Source organism: Lissotriton vulgaris, chromosome 3_1 (genome assembly GCF_964263255.1).
Source record: "Lissotriton vulgaris chromosome 3_1, aLisVul1.2, whole genome shotgun sequence".
Classification (NCBI taxonomy): Eukaryota; Metazoa; Chordata; class Amphibia; order Caudata; family Salamandridae; genus Lissotriton; species Lissotriton vulgaris.
This window is the reverse complement of record NC_141689.1, coordinates 538,620,453-538,637,017: the sequence shown is the minus strand read 5'-3', so window position 1 is coordinate 538,637,017 and position 16,565 is coordinate 538,620,453. Positions and strand designations below refer to the sequence as shown.

Sequence of the window (16,565 nt, the reverse complement as noted above, 5' to 3'; positions counted from 1 at the left end):
TATGAACTCAGCATTTCTGTGATTAAAACACCAATTACATTTTTTGGGGTATATTTATAATGTACTCTCTCATCTTGGAAGGCAATGTTCACTGCAATTTTGTGTAAAACACTTAGCAGCCCCTCTTAGCAGAGTGGGGATTCCAGCTCTTCGCTCTGTTCCTTTATCCACAGAGGAACATATACAAGGTCACAAACACGGCAGGTTTCCAGACTATGGGACAAGTCTATTGTGTGTACAATTGTTTTAAGATATTCTCAAAACTGAGTAGCGATGCCCGCATGAGTGTGAAAGTACTGGGCTGTTCACCACTTTTAAGTAGCCATGACAATAAGCTTCCTAACCTGTCTCTATTCAATTCCTGTATATACATTAGGTGCTAATTTCCCCACTTTTTCTTACCTGTTCATGCCCAAATGGCATACCCTCAATCAACTTTGCCGGCGTCATAAGTGTGTCTATGTCTAGGTTCAATAACGTTTCCTCAGACACTCCAAATTTTTTTTTTTTAACTTTTACACAGCCTCCTGAAAAACACCTTCAGTGCCTCAGACACACTTGCCTTTTGATGATGAATGAATGGTTTATTGATAAGTTAATTAAAACTTACAAATAAAAGAGATGTAACCCACTCCCCAATTAAAGCCACAGTAAATACATTCTTTAAACACTGTTCACCGTTTTGTCAAGATCCTTATCCATATCCACAGCTGTCCACGTAAGCCATCTCATACGGTGCTACCTCGGGTATTGATAGCTAACCATTTCCCCTCCCCCATCTTAGTTTAGCATTGGAAGAGGCAAAAAAAGGAAACCGTGCAGCAAGTTTAAGTGTGAGTTGTAAACATGTTGTATGCAAATAAGCCATTCAACTGTAGCCCGAAAGGCTCGCTGAATAAAAGTGCTTAGTGCGCAAACAGGATGCAGGGTGCAAAAACAGATTTAGCCTTTGATGAGGCAGTCCCCAATTATACTTCTGTTTGGAGATGAGCTCTCAACTCAGACTCCAGGAGCAGCCTCGGTCTGCAGTGGATAGGGAAGTTCTAGCTAGCCTGTCTCCATTTATCAATTGCCACAAGTGGTCTGGCAACCTTCTGGGTATCTATTACACTGCTAGTATGCATTCACACTGTCTTGTCCCACTAGGGTATAGTTCTGCCTGCTGTACATACCATACAGGGCTGAATAGAGAGTAATCTTTCTCCTTTTTATGGTATTCTTGCCATACCATCTCTTTCGGTGCAGCGTCCATCTCACACTAAGCCCCTGTGTGTCGCAGCTGTATGTCCAAGGAGTTATTTAGTACACAGTTCATATTGCCCACATGAATCATTAGTTTTCCCATGTATGAGTTCAATAATCTTTGTAGTGTCTCATATAGGTTGTGCCATCTATAATATGTACATAGGCATTCTGGAGGGACAGCTCCCATCCATCCAGATGTCCTTTTACTAACATGCATCTCTGGTTCAACATACTGTTGTATCATGACGGATTTGAAGAATAAGAAACCAAAAAGAGCTATCCCCTCCACCTTTTAGGTAGTTCAATACATTCTGAAGGCTTCAAGACCCTCTTCTGGAAAAAGTCCCTGCCCAATCCATGTGTATGCAGAAATGAGTATACATCTCAGCAGTGTTTGTCTAGGCAGAAATTAGTTTTTGCTCCATGCCAACAGGATGTAAGGCACAGAAAGGAACATCACCTATATTCCAGAAAATGTCTCTCAATACAGATATAATGGGTCTCATCTATCCGAGCTCGGCGGCAATGGGTAGGTGAAGAGACCGGTACGCAGTGGCTGAGAGTCAAACCCTAAGGGCCCTGTCCTGCAGTACTGACCCGCTGAGCACCGATGTGGCCTTTAGTCCCTGAACACTAGGTCTAGGACAAAGCTACAGAGGTAACCTTTACCTGCACAAATGGCGGCATTAAGCACATGACATACTGCATGTTGTTTATAGTTTGTAGACCTTATTCTTATCCACTAGAGGTCCTGATGAATCGCGGGTACTTTTTCCATGCGAGAAACATGTTGACCACTCCGTTGTTAATCTAATCCTGGGCCACTACACCTAACTTGTTGGCACCGAGATTATTAGATTCACGTTTTTAATTGCAGTAGGGGACCCCCTGAATAAAGTAGTTTCTGGTACCCTCTACTCCATTTTAATCACCACCTTGGCTACATTCACAACTACCCACACACCCGCACTTCACCATAAGGCAGTTGGATTTAAAAGATCTCCGCCAAAGAGCCCCTCTCCGAGGTCAGCCCGTCGGGGATTGCACCGCCTCCCCGACGAGGAGCTACGCCGATGATGAAGCATGACACCCTTATGGGTGTGTGAGGCAAATATTTCAAACAAAATGGATGCCCATAGGTGTTACACTTTCACCCTTAGCCATGCCAGATACACACACTTTGTTATTTAAGGAACAGTTTAGCAACCCCCTTTTGTTGACTCATACTGTGGGCACAGGCTGTGACTGGACCTTCCACTTCTCTTAGTGGTAATTAGTGCCCTCTTGATCGATTGATCACCCTCCCTACTTTTGATAAACAACCTCTCATCAGTTTGTGTCACACCATCCGACGAGAAGTCACCAGTGCAGATCTTTCCCCGAGTTAGTCTAGCTCTGCATCTTCATCTATTTCTTATTGGACAGAGTGACTAATACAAATAGGGGCCCCCTGTATAGGATGCAGGGCAGACTGGCAGGGGAAAATACAGAACCAGATTAGAGGGAAGAGAGTCTGCCCTATATATTTCAATCTACGGGCTCATAGAGAGTCCCCAATTATCAGAGAAGGGCACAACCTTGAGCTCACTGAACACGGTCACCATATTTAACTTCTCAACACAGTTTCGGAATAAATATACATTTTTATTTTTATTTTTCAAGATATGAGGTGATAACAAACACATAAAAACATCTCACTTTACATATATGTACAAATCTATGATGAAATCAGGTACAAATAGCTAAATAATTAAACACACAGACCCCCTAACTCACCCTCTCATCATTCATCCAGATTCAAAAATTAATTACAATCATCACACTTCAAAACATTCCATACATTCATTCAGACTACACAATACAACAACCAGTCAAGCTAAACAATACAGCAACTTCAACATCCATTGTACACAATTGCACTGAGGTAGTTCTGCAGTATCCACTCAGCTGGACGCTAGAGGGACATCAGATGTAGTGGGCAGAACAGATGTTCACCACGCCGACGCGCGTTTCGGTGCCAGGCCCGTTCTACGGCGGCACCTTCTTCAGGGCATATATACGAGGAGGAGCAAACAACGGGGAAAAATACAGTTACACAGCCGTGGTCACTCTGTGATAAACAAAGAAAGGAACAGCATTTAGGATCTCATACAGAGAATTTTTTTTTGATTTTTTCATTTGTTAGTGAGAAACACAGAGTAGCACTGTAGGATGTACAGTTCTTTGTATAGATTATCAACTGTTTACTCTTAATCTGATGCGCATATTTCAGAACAATGTTTATTTCATATTTTTAATTAATTTAAGGATAATCCCATTATTGATAAATGCGGTTCAAGTCACAGAGTGTATACAGCGAGCTCAAGGGAGTGAACAGCATGATGCAAGCTTCTTCAAAGAGAAAAAACACAATATAATACAAACAAGCCCAATCAGGGTCAAACAACACAGGAATCCCTAAGAAAGAGAAGTTTTATAGTGGTGTGCAACATGGAAAGTACTCAAAGACCAGTTGGAGACAATAGCTATACACAACTGTTTTGAAAGGCAAAAAGTATTGTGGTCATGGGATGACATATTCAAATAGTAACAAGTAGGATTTCTTAAAAGTGTGATACATCTCTCTAAGGAGCAGAAGAACACCAAGGATAAAAAACCATTCGGTTTGCACTGGGCAGATAGAGAGGGATTGAAAACTGGATTGGACAGAGTGGTCACCATTGTGTCGGGATTATATTCCCTAAAGACTTATTGCCTTTCTCAAGCACCTCCTGATAAATTCCCCGTTGTCTTTTGATTATTGTTCATCTCTTTGTCAGTTGGTCAGAGCCTCAGAGCGAGGACACACCGTCTAGTGTAACCAAGCGCTTTTCAAAACGCATTATTATTTCCCAAACGAGTGACAAAGAAACGATTTAGACAAAGTCACAGGCTTGCCTTATTGTTCCATTGTTTCCTGGCTTGTTAAAACCCATCATGGAAGCTTTCACTAGCCCGTTCTTGGTCTGAGCAGCCAAGAGGCAGCTGGAGTTGAAATTCAGAACTGCTGAATCAGATCCTGAAGGAATTGGTACCAACTGATTCTTTCGTTGTGCGTGCAGCTAAAAAGTTGCTTAATGCATAGGGCAAAATATCTCTGAATCCTACTGAGATGGAGAACAGAAGATGAAGTGCTGTTGTTAAGAAAATCGGTCAGGCCCGGATTGCTACGCTACCAGACACACAACTTGAAAGTATCCACATCTACACTCATGCTAGTTAGCGGTTTATGGCGTACTTAGGGGGTGAGGGATTAAAAATGGGCGAATGATGTGTTTTTACACGCTTTTTGAATGGATGGTGATAATGCACTTGTGCTTTTCCTTTCTTCTACCAGTGAGGCCTGTAATTTGTAGGCACAGTTTATGCTACTAGCATTCTTAACATGCACCTATGCTCTACTTTTGCATTGCGGTCACTGTATTATACTGTGCCTGAATAAATCAATAAAACAGTTTGGGCAAAAAAAAAATCAGCCATACATCTGAAAACATCCTTAAAGCAGCCAGTTCTTCTGCTTTGCTCAGCCGATACGACTGATCTCATAGGGACTGTAAACCAATGTGTAGCATAACTTCCACAACAGAAAAGAAAAGACTTCATGGAAGTAGTCATGGACAATATCTTTGGAATAGCTAAAGGCACTGCAGATCTGATAACTGTGGATTTTTGACATGGGATATGTTTAAGACGGTCTTTCTTGCTCACACTGATATCTTTAGCACAGCTGGCTCAACAAAAGATGCTGGAATTGCCCTTCAATGGTTCTTCTTTTATCAGACCTCAGGCTGACAAAGAGATTTACAAAATGAAGAATGAGGCTGGGACTTTGAAGTCAGGTGGATTTAGAAGAAAGAATGAAATTCTCACCCACAGAATTTTGTTTCTTTAGTCAAAGCAAGCCACACCCCCAAATTCCTTTCTCGAAAAAGACAGCAGATGAAGCAAAAAAGGACCAACAGCCATTCCAGAAACAAGTCTTCTTATGGAAGAGGTAATTGACAGTATCTCTATGCTGCTTCAGGGAAGACTTCAGCAACTCCATCCTGCTGTCACCACCAATGTGATTTCCTGGGAGGTAGAAGTATATTCACCTATCTCCAGGCATGGCACAAATTGCCAGAGAAAACTTGGTGCTAGACATGGTACATAACACATCCTAAATCATGTTTTACAGATCACCACCTCGTACACCCGCAAGGGGCTCAAAACCTGCAATGCAGGACCACCAATTCTAGCAACTTTGACGTTCTTGAAAAAGGGAGTCATAAAGCCTATGCCGAGACATCATATAACAAAGGAGTTTATTCCTTTCACTCCTATATCAAGAAGAAGGGTCGTAAACAAGACTTTCTTTCTATTTGGATTTCAAAAGATCCAACAATAGGTGAAAAGAAAAATGTTCAGTATGCTCAATCACCATCAAATGTTTCCATAACTTCAGCAGGGTGATTGAATGCGTGCTCTAGATTTGCAGGGTGAATATTCTCACTTAGCCATTTGTGAAAGTCACATATGTTTCCTGATGATGTCAGAAATCACTACCAATACAAAGTTATTCAGTTTGACCTGTAGTCAGCCCTGAGCCCGTTTTTAAGTATCATCAGTTTCCTTCACAAGCAGGAATTATGTATTGATCCTTACTTGGACTTCTTCTTCTTGTGTAAAGATACTTCAAGATTGGCAGCTGAAAGTGGAACTTCTTTACAAACTGGGCCTTCATCTGAATGTCAAGAAATCCACTGCAGTTCCAAAACAAATGGAGGTATCCTAGATATGGAAAAAGGAATCAACATTTCTCATCTATTACCTTCAACTCAAAACAACTAAATTTCCTTCAGTTCGACAAGTGCCATCTCCTGGGTCTGACGGTCTCATGCATCTCCCTAGACATGTATGCGAGGAAACACATAATACCTCTCCAGGAATGCTTGGAGAACCAATGGTGCCAGAAATCAGTCCCAAAGATGTTGCTGCAAGAAGAATCTACCAGCTGGAGTACCTCTTGTCTTGTAACCAAATCTCATGCAGGCGTTTTTGTATTGTTTTCAGAGCCCAACGAGAGACTGCGCATAAATTTCCATATATACATTTTTGTTTACCTGTGGTTTTCGCAATTGTGGGCCGGTCTTTTGGACGATCTCCAACAGGTATGCATATTTAGTGAAATGCCCTTAACACCCTAGACCATACTAATATGGTGTTATGTATATTTTTCATAGAATTGACGGGGAAATTCGTCCTTTGTTTTTCCTACTGTATAAATCGTTTTGAGTGCCTTTCAAATAATACACTCATAAGGTGAGTTTGGTACAACGGGGCGCATTTGTGCATCTATCACCTTAGTAGGCTATACATAAGACTTATACTTTCCCCCTCTTATGTTGTAGCTTTTAAAAGTGAATCTCACCCAACCTCGCCATTGATAGACTTGAGGTGATCTAATACATATATCTTTCGCTGGTGGAGCACACCATTGACTGGTGAGTGCGTCTTCCTTTTCTCTGTAATGAGTACCCCATAGAGCTGTACAGTGCCAATATTTGAATCTTGGCACTTAGCCTATTGCTCTTGTCTATTCTTAGGTGGCTCGTCTATTTGAAGTGCTGCATTCTTACTACTTAGGTAATGTACCCTACTGATTTGTTTGGTTTTTTGGGAATTTTTTATCTGTATGATATTATCGAACTGATGATTCATTCATCTTCACCCCAGGTTCCTCTGTCCGTCCTAGTCCTGATGAAGACCCGTCAAGTTGTCCAAAACGCAGCAGCTAGGTTTGTAGTTGATGCCCCCAGACGTACCTCTGCCTCAGGGATGAGAAAAAACCTCCACTGGCTGCCTGTGCAGGCCAGGATTAATTTTAAGGTTCTTATCTTACCTACCGTGCTCTACGTGGCCTGGGTGCTGAGGACATCGGGTCTCTCGTGTCCTTCTATACCCCGGGCAGGGCCCTGCGATCGGCCCACAAAAACCTTCTGTCTATCCCCCGGACCGTCGAGGCCAGGTGGGTAGGGTGGGCCTTCTTCTCCCTTGCCCCTAAACTGTGGAACACGCTTCCAGCTGACCTAAAGGGCCAGCCGTCTCTTGTCCTTTTTCGTAAGAGTCTAAAAAAACTGGCTTTTCGCAGAGTACTACCTGTCATTCGCCTCTGTCGGGGGCCTCTGATCACACAGCTGTTTCCATCAGATGCGCCTTGATCCCTCCGGTTTAAGTCGCGCAATACAAATTCCAAATTCATTCATTCATTCATACTTTCATATCCTCGTCCCTCTTGCCCACAAGTGTTACCTGCAGTTCACGGTGGGCCACACGCATTTTCAGTTTGCCGTGCTCTCCTTTGGAATCACCAGCGCAACTTGGGTGTTCACCAAGGTGATGGCTATGGTTGCAGCCCATCTGTGGTGATCAGGGGTTCTGGTTTTCGTCTATCTAGATGACTGGCTTTTGAAGGTGGGCTCTCCACAGGCTGTCTCCCCTTCCGGACTAAGGCAGTGCCCTTCACTGACTGGGGTTCCCTATAAACGTGCCAAAGTTACACCTGACTCCCTCTCAGATGCTCCCTTTCATTGGAGCCGTTCTGGACTTGGTGCAGTTCTGGGCTTATCTTCCTGAATGGCAATTCCAGTATTTTCAGGCTATGATACCGATGTTTCAGCCTCTATCCTGGATGTCAGTGAGACTGAATCTGAAGTGCTGGGCCTCATGTCCTCCTGCATCCTGCTGGTGACACATACCCACTGGCATATGCGGGCTCTACAGTGGGACCTGAAGTTCAAGTGAACGCAGCATCATGGGAATATCTGTGACATGATCTAGATCTCGAAGGGAACTGCAAATATCAGCAGTGGTGGCGTAACCCCTTCCATGCTCATGACGAGCTCAGCTCGTCATGCAGTACACTGGTCGTGTGCTTATGACGAGCTGAGCTCGTCATGAACAATGGTATTCATAGGAGGTCAGCACCCAGCGGGAATTACCTTAGCAGTCAAGGTGTTAAGGACCACGATTGGGTCAGCAGCAGTCCCCTCAAACCATCTCCAACCATATCTGACCATAATGGCAGATGCATCACTCTTGGGATAGTGTGGCCTTTGGGAGAGGTGGAGATCAGAGGACTCTGATCTCCAGCGTAATCCGGACTACACATCAATCTGTTGGAGCTCTGAGCGATCCGATTGGCATTCAAAATCCCGCCCCTCCATCCAGGGAATGCTAGTGGAAGTGAACTTCAAGCATTGTCCTCAAAGCCTCCTTACCTGAGCATCTGCCCAGACAAACTGGTGTTTTGTAAGAGAGCTTCCTTTTAACCAAAAGTGGTCCCTTGCTTTCATGTAGGCCCATCTGTCACTCTACCTATTTTTTTACGGCCTAGCTCATTCCTTCAGAGAAGAGGAGCGACTTTATTGTCTGACCCAAAAAGAGCATTGTCAATCTACGTTGACCACACACATGAGTTCTGGGTGGACGACCAACTCTTCGTGGGGTATGTGGGAGCGAAGAAAAGACGGACTGTTCACCAGAGAACCGTCTCATGATGAATCGTGCTCTGTATCAAAATCTGCTGCGCACTGGCTAGGAGGCAAACCTCTGATGGATTGCATGATCAATCCACCAGAGCTAAAGCTGCGAAGTTCCGGGCCTGGACATCTGCCAAGCAGTAACGTGGGTTTCCTTGCACACATGTACCAAACACTTGGACAGTCAGGTCTGTAGGGCTGGGCATTTTGCCCGTTCGGTCCTGCTGAACTTCCTCATCTGAAATTGGTCCACAGACCCACCTCCAGGGATGTATTGCTTGGGTATCTATTCTAAGGTACGAAATCTGTGGCTAGAAGTCTCTATCAGATGAACAAGTTAATTCTCTTCTATAATGTCTTATCTGGTAGAGACTAGCCACAGATTTCTTACTGACCCACCCAATCTCCTCCCTCTGCAAACAGATTTCTAGGAACTGGGCTTTCCCCTTTCAGGGCTCTAGTTTCGCAGTGGTCAGTGTACATCGTGGCTCCGGCCTTCTGGCGTAGAAAGTCTCAAAGGGTAACTGACATCAGCTTGCTGGGATGGCACCTATATAGGCACCTCACATATCACTTCCATCACAGATGACTGTGAGCCGAACACCACCATCCGGTGCACAGAAATACTGCTCAAGAAAAATTTCCAGATCCAGTCTGACGCTTGGGGTTAATTCTAAGGTAAGGAATCTTCATCTAGATAGTCTCTACCAGATAAAGCATTACCAAAGGTAAGTAATTATTCGATAGAAACACTGTGGAGAACCTACAATATAGTTAAAAAAAAATTTTAGTATCACTTTAGAGTTTGTACGTACTCTATAATTTATCTTTACTTAAAGAGTCAATCCATTGTAGAGAAAAGAAAAACATTGTTTACTCAGTCCTGCATCTCTAACAGCCGCCTACATTAGGCCTTTCAAGGAATATTGCCTTGTTTGATATCACCTGGGGTTTTGAGATGTATTGTGACATCATTCACTTGATGGCCCCTTTAATTTGGCATTAACACCTTGCAGTTCACCTTTAAAACATATTACTTACATTTCAAGTAGTATCTGGCTGACTCGTGTGCTTTTGTTGTAGGTTCCGGATCTCTGAGAGCAAAGTTTGATCTGTCGGAGGGACCCAGCAAACCAACAACAGTTGCAGTGCAATTTGTTAGTGAAGGAGGCACCCTATCAGGAGTTGACTTAGAACTTGTTGGGAGCGGCTACAGGCTTTCCTTAATGAAGAAACGTTTCTCCTCTGGTAAGAAATGTAAAGATATTGGATGGCTTGCTTTACAACCCGGGCTGAACTAATATACCTTTAGTGTAAACATACACATAATTAGAGGTTATCAGCGTCGCCGCTGCTTTTTTGCTAAGCCCTTTTTACTCCAGACAAGTGTATAGGCTGTAACCTCACACTTCAGCATCCCAACGAGTTACATGTAAGCAGGAACAACCAACATCACAGACAAGAAACCATAATAGTGTCACCCTATGTCTTGTAATTATAATCTTTGGGGAAGCCCTATTCCTTCGCGCCATGCAGGACGTGATGGCTGAACTAAGTAAATATTGCAATTCAAAATCGTTACTTGATGTCAAATAAATAATACTCCTACAAATGCTTTTCTTGTATCTGATGACCGGATGACCATACCAATGATATAACATATACTTTTAGGTTATCCACCAACACTGTGAGTAAATTACATTCTCTTTTCTCCTCACTTTGTGGTGCCTTTGTGTCAATACAAACACTTGTTTCAGATTTTTGCCTGAGTAATTTGAGAGCACTATTGGCTCAGTTGATGAGTGTCACCCTTCCTTGTGTCCCGATATTTTATTTTACCCACGGTTGACTCCATGATTGGTGACCAGATTAACGGTCTAATGTGTTTTTAGGTTTCCTCCCCTCTGAGTGGGTAACCTTCATTTTCTCACTTTATGGTGGAAATTTAACATGCATCATCTGATGCCGATGCTCGTCCTCAGATAGCAGCTTTAGAGTTATCTTGCCATTGGGCTGCTCTGAGAATAATATGGACTGTGTGGCCTCAATGTCACATGTATTTACCCATTCATTCATCTCGCCAACCTGAATGCCCTTTAGTGCCCTCAGTAATTTGGGTATTATTTCTCTACCAGGTCCCATCAAATTTCCCAGGCTTGCAAAGAACTCTACATTCCAAATGACTTTGAAACGTCATTGACACATAGCACACTAATTGTTGAGAAATGTATTGAAATGCTACTTTAGAATTGTTCCTATATGTACTTCTGAAAATACATATTTGAAAGAGGGATGTTATACTATTTTTAATTTCCTTACTTCCATGTACTTACTCCACACTGGGACACCGAGCACTTTTTCTTCTGTCTTTTGTCTACTGATTGTTTGAATTTGGCTTTTTGTATATAATCTTCTGGATAGTCCATCTGGGATTGTATATACTTTTGATACATTAAAAACGTCCTAGTAACACAGGGCGAGGTTTTTGGCTTACATTGATTTCTTACTTTACTTATCTTGTTGGTGCATTTATGGAATGATCTGAATTCTACTTTGCTGATTCAGGAATGTTTCTAAAGAAAACCAGGTGAAACACTGTTTTACTGTGATGAACTAGAAGGAGATCCGCGACTTTGAACTCAAGCTTCACATCACCGAACACTGCAGGAATTAACATAAGACCTGTTCCTGCTTAAAGTTGGGGACAAGGACATGGACTTGTTCCCACCCTAGGGGCCTGTCTTGCGACAGGTCATTGTCACAATCCAAGTCTTCAGTCAAGTCAGGTAAAAAAAGAAGCACGAGAAGTCTAAGCAGGCCTCATCTCAGCCTCACCACTCTCCATCTGAGAAATGATGAGGACATCAAGATGCCTCTTGATCTTGCTCCCTGTCCCCTGAGGAACATATTCTGCAGCTGGTTCCGATTCACCCCGAATTTCGGGGTCCATCACAATGCCTCAACAGATGAAGGCATTCAAGAAAGCCATGCTTCACCTCTTTGTTATCCCTAGCGGCTTTTCCGGGCCCTACTGATCCGAGGTGGCATCTATTCAGGTTACCATCAGCGGGTCCTCCGTCGATGCCATCTGTGCCTCTCAAACCCGATTGGGGTTCAGCTCCAGAGCCAACTCCACACCTGTAACCAAGATCCTTACCTGTTTCTTTCACATCAATGCCAGCATCAATGCCGCAAATGCCGGAGGAAGACATCGATCCTATTGCCCTGCCTGACTCAAAATGTATCCATCTCCACCTCGCAGAAGCTGCGTTCCGGCTCCAATGCAGTTTGACTCTGACAAAACAGTTCCCTTGCTGAGGATCTGCCCTCCAGTGCTCCACCAGCTTTTCAGATCTGACTCTGACCTGAGTTAACGAACATTTGGCAACGATGGTAGGGATGAATTTGTCTCTCAGTTTGATTACAAGAATTCTTATATGGACCTCCAAAAGGCCAGTAGATTGGACACTTCCCCTTACATAGGGATGGGCTCACATTTTGAGCCTTCTACTGAGGAATCTTCTTCGTTGGCCATAAGCCGCAAAGGTCTTGGATCTCCAGATACCTTCCATTGAGATGAAGACTAATGTCCTCACAGATGTGCTACAGCTTAGAGTATCTTGATCCAAACCCTCACTAACCTTCAATGAGCCTTGACTGACACCCTAATGGGCAGTTGAAATAAACCCTGTCGCCACAGATCCATCCTGCTCTTCAGATGCAGAAGCCTAACAGCAAGGCTTTCTCCAATTCTTTCCCGACTAGCCCCCCTGAAACAGAGAGTCAAAGAGAATTAAAGTATTTGAAAAGAAGAGGTTTTCTTCTGTTTGCCCCGCCCTTTGTTTTGTCAACACCAACTGCTTGCTAGGCAGGTATTCCCATTGCCTTATGGGGTTGCTTAAATCATACCTGCTGTCCCGGAGTAATATCGCCCTAATTTGGTGCAGATCCTTAAGATGACCAGAATATGGCCAAGTCTGTCATCCAGTCATGCCTAGACACAGCAGGTGGCTTTGGAAGAGCGGTTGGTCTACTATAGTGCTCCTGCAGATGAGATTCTTAGGTGACGTTCAGGTATCACTCATGGGCATACCTTTAGATGGGTCTCATCTCTTTCTTCTTTTCTTCCTTTTTTTTTTTTTTTTTACAGAGTTTTATATAGCTCGAACTTGACCCGAATCGGGTATCAGAGCGCTTTACACCTGTTGCATTACATGAGGACAGATTTATTTTGGCAAGTTGCTTCACTATGTACTGAAGTGTATTAAAAAGAGTAGAGGTACTGCATTTTCCCTTAGTCTTTTTAGACCCTCAAGGCAGTATCAACAGCAATTTTGCCCCTTTCAAACCATCGCAAAGGGGTTTGTCAACCGACATCATCAAGGCCCACCACCCCATCAGTAAGCACCCCAGTCCCTTCGGGTATGGGAACCAGCAGACAATGGCAAAGCCCACATGAAAAGTAAACATCCTTGTTCCCAATCCCTCCAGCAGTAGCCTACAAGCCGCTTTAGTTTACTCATATCGGCATACAACCAACCCCATGGGAGGCAGGATCTGATAGTTTATCCACGGGTGGCAAACAAGTACATCTGACATGTGAGTGCTGCAGATAGTCCAACAAGACTATTTCCTGCCATTCCTTTCCATCCCACCGCATCTTCCACTCTTATAAGAGCATAATTTAAAGAACCGCTTGTCCAATTTGCTTCAGGAAGCACAGACTCACAAAGAGGGTTGTGGCTTTGGATGTTGGATGTAGGTGCTGTTCCTGGTATTTTCTTCTGCCAAAGGAGGGCGGGGGCCTCTACTGTATTTTTAGACCTTCGGACCCTCTGTATCTTTCTGCTAAAGTTCAAATTCAAGATTCTCACACTGGCCAGTGTCCTATCTGTTTTGAATCTAAGATAATTGCGTTGAGCCTGCAGTACGCCTGTTTACATACCCCTGCATTCCAGGTCCAAACACGCTCCCTGTGAGCCATGGTAGGCCTTGAGCTTTTTCAGTTTGTTGTGCTCCTTCATGGCATCACCAGTGTTAAGAAAGATAAAGGCGGTGGTTACTGTCTATCTTCAGAGTTCAAGGATACCAGTCTTCCCCTACATCAACAAGTGGTTTCTGTAGGCGGGCTCACTACAGTCAGTCGTGAACCACATCCAAACAAGTGTGAATCTGTTCACATTGCTGGGGTTCACACTTAATCTGCTGAAGTAACACCTGACTCCTTCACAGTGCCTCCCTTTCATTAGAGCCCTACAGATTAACGGGTCCAAGACATTCAGACCATGATCCAATGTTTCAGTTTCTATCCTGGATCTCAGGGAGGATGGATCTGAGGCTTCTTGGTCATCGGACCTCCTATATTCTATTCTCTACCATGCGAGATGGCATAAGCGAGCTCTGCAGTGGGATCTGAAGTTTCAGTGGGGGCAGCTTAGGTGAACTTGTCAGATTCCAGCTAGGTTTTTGACGAAACTACAAAAGATTTGCAGTGGTGGCTGCTCAACCGAAATCGCAACAGTGGCCGACCCCTCTCTCTATCCTTCCCAGGGAAGATGGTGATGACGGATCTGCCAGTGTTTGGTTGGGGAATTCATCTGAAAGAGGTGGAGATCAGAGGGCTTTGATTTCTGGCAGAGACCCACCTCCACATCTGCTTGCTGGAGTTTCAGGCCATTCACTTGACATTGAGAGAATTCCTACTCTACTTAAGGAGGAGGCCGGTTTAGCCCTTCACGGATAACCCCACCGCAATCTGGTATTACAACTATTGGGCAGGATGGGGTCCTGAACTCAGCACTAGGAGGACCTGGGCTCCCCCTGCGAATCTAGATCTGGCGAAAGTGCATCTACCTGATAGTACACAACCTGGTGGGATCTTTAAATCCCTGGGTGTACAAACTCAGGACCATCTCAGCTAGAGATCACGAATGGCAGGTGGTGCAGCACATTTTCCATTAAAAGGGAGAACCCTAGTTCGATCTCTTCACCACTGGCAAGAATATGCAGTGTCAACACTTTGGTGCATTGGAGTTCCCCAAAAGGCCATCTTTTTTTCCAATTCTTTTTTATTAGCATATGCTCAGCAATTAGTGGAATCGGGAGACAGTTACATTGAATGACAGTATTTCCTTTTCTCATGTCATCAATGGTACATAAATCTTTACCTTAGCAACTCATTCCATGTATAAACCTATGCTACACTACTTCCCTCATAGACCTCTGTAGGTCTGCCAGGCTCCCCATATCATCTCCCATTTCCTCTTGTATATTGTTTGTTCTGCTTGCCTGCACCAGGCTAAGTCAGTTTTTCACTCTCCAATCACCGGAATCTCGGTTGCTCCCCATTTCCTCACAACTTTCTGCTTTGCCACTCCCAATGCCAAAGCCACCCACTGCCTTGTGTGTCTGGGCCAGTCTTCCTCCCCGGTAATCATAACTAAAAACCATTTTGGTGTCAGCTGTACGTCTTCTCCTGTAACTACTGTTAGTACTTCCCCAACTCAGTTCAAAAACTCTTATAACCTTGGGCTGCCCCATATCAAATGATAGAAGGTCATCTCCATTCCACATCCTCTCTGACACTGTGCATCTTCACTTCACCTCATTCAGTGTAACACCGTTTTGGGGTAGTTTACTCGGTGAAGGACCTTCAACTGAATGAGTTGGAATTTTGTCCTTATCGCCACCTCTCTTGGGCCTTGTAATGCTTCTATCCATTCCTTATCTTCAAGTGGATCAATGTCCCCCTCACAGGTGGCTCTCTGTGAACCCAATATTTCATGGGCGTTGTTAGTTATTTTTTTTATATATCAGGGAAATGTCTTTTCATGCAATGGCTTGGTCAGTATTCTATCCACTAACGGCGAGGCTATTTCCAGTGTCTCCCCTTCCCTTAGATAATTGCGTATAGCATGTCCTAGCTGCACGTACTGCAACCACTCTCCTTTTCCTATCTCAAATTCCGTTTGCCGGGTCATAAATGTAATGTAGGCTTGACACCTCCATATGTCTCCTAGCGTCTCAATGCCTAAAAGCTCCCATTTCGTAAATACCTTTAGTTTACTCACTTTTCCCAACCAAGCGCCATTCCAGAGTGGGATCATCCCTGTAAACTTACCCTCCCACCCTAAGTATTTCGTGGCCTCCCGCCAGGCAAATGCCACTGTCTGGGTTTGTTGTGGTAAGTTCCTTGCTAGTCATTTGGTTTACAGTATCAATTGAGGCCCTCCATTGCTTATGGCTAGTCTGTCCACCCTGTAGTCTGGTTCCACTCACTCTCCAAACATCCAGCCATTTACTGTTACAAATTCGGCCACCCAGTAGGAGCTTTGGATGTCTGGTATTTCTAACCCTCCCTCATAGACCACTCTCTGCAATTTGTGTAGCGCTATTCGTGGTGCGCCTCCTCCCCACAGCAACCAACTCTGCCTCTACTCTTTGAAAGAATAGTGGAGGTACATTGTTTGGTGTATTTTGCAGTGCTTATAATAAACGGCGGAGGGCCATCATCTTCGCTCGCCCCATCAAAGTAAGGGGCAGGGTCTGCCAGTTCTTCCCATCCACAATGTATCTATCTAGCTGTGACCCCAGATTATGGCGATAGAACTCCTGAGCACTTCCATTACGTATATTCCTAAATACTTGAAACCCTTCATCTCAACTGGCACCGTACACCTAGAAGTTAGCTCTGGGGCACCCCCTGCCTGTGGAAAGAGCAATGATTTATTCCAGTTAATTTGGTATCCTGAGTATTTCCTG

At 44.0% G+C, this 16,565-nt stretch overlaps 1 protein-coding gene across 2 annotated transcripts in view; it reads left to right on the top strand.

Annotated features, from left to right (window-relative positions):
- FCHO2 (FCH and mu domain containing endocytic adaptor 2) overlaps positions 1-16,565 on the top strand; it is a 1,161,485-nt gene that overhangs the window by 1,104,346 nt on the left and 40,574 nt on the right. For both annotated transcript variants that reach the window (XM_086960798.1, XM_086960797.1), the window contains exon 24: positions 9,888-10,052. In XM_086960798.1, the coding sequence (XP_086816924.1) occupies positions 9,888-10,052 (165 nt within the window). The remainder of the gene's footprint in view (positions 1-9,887; positions 10,053-16,565) is intronic.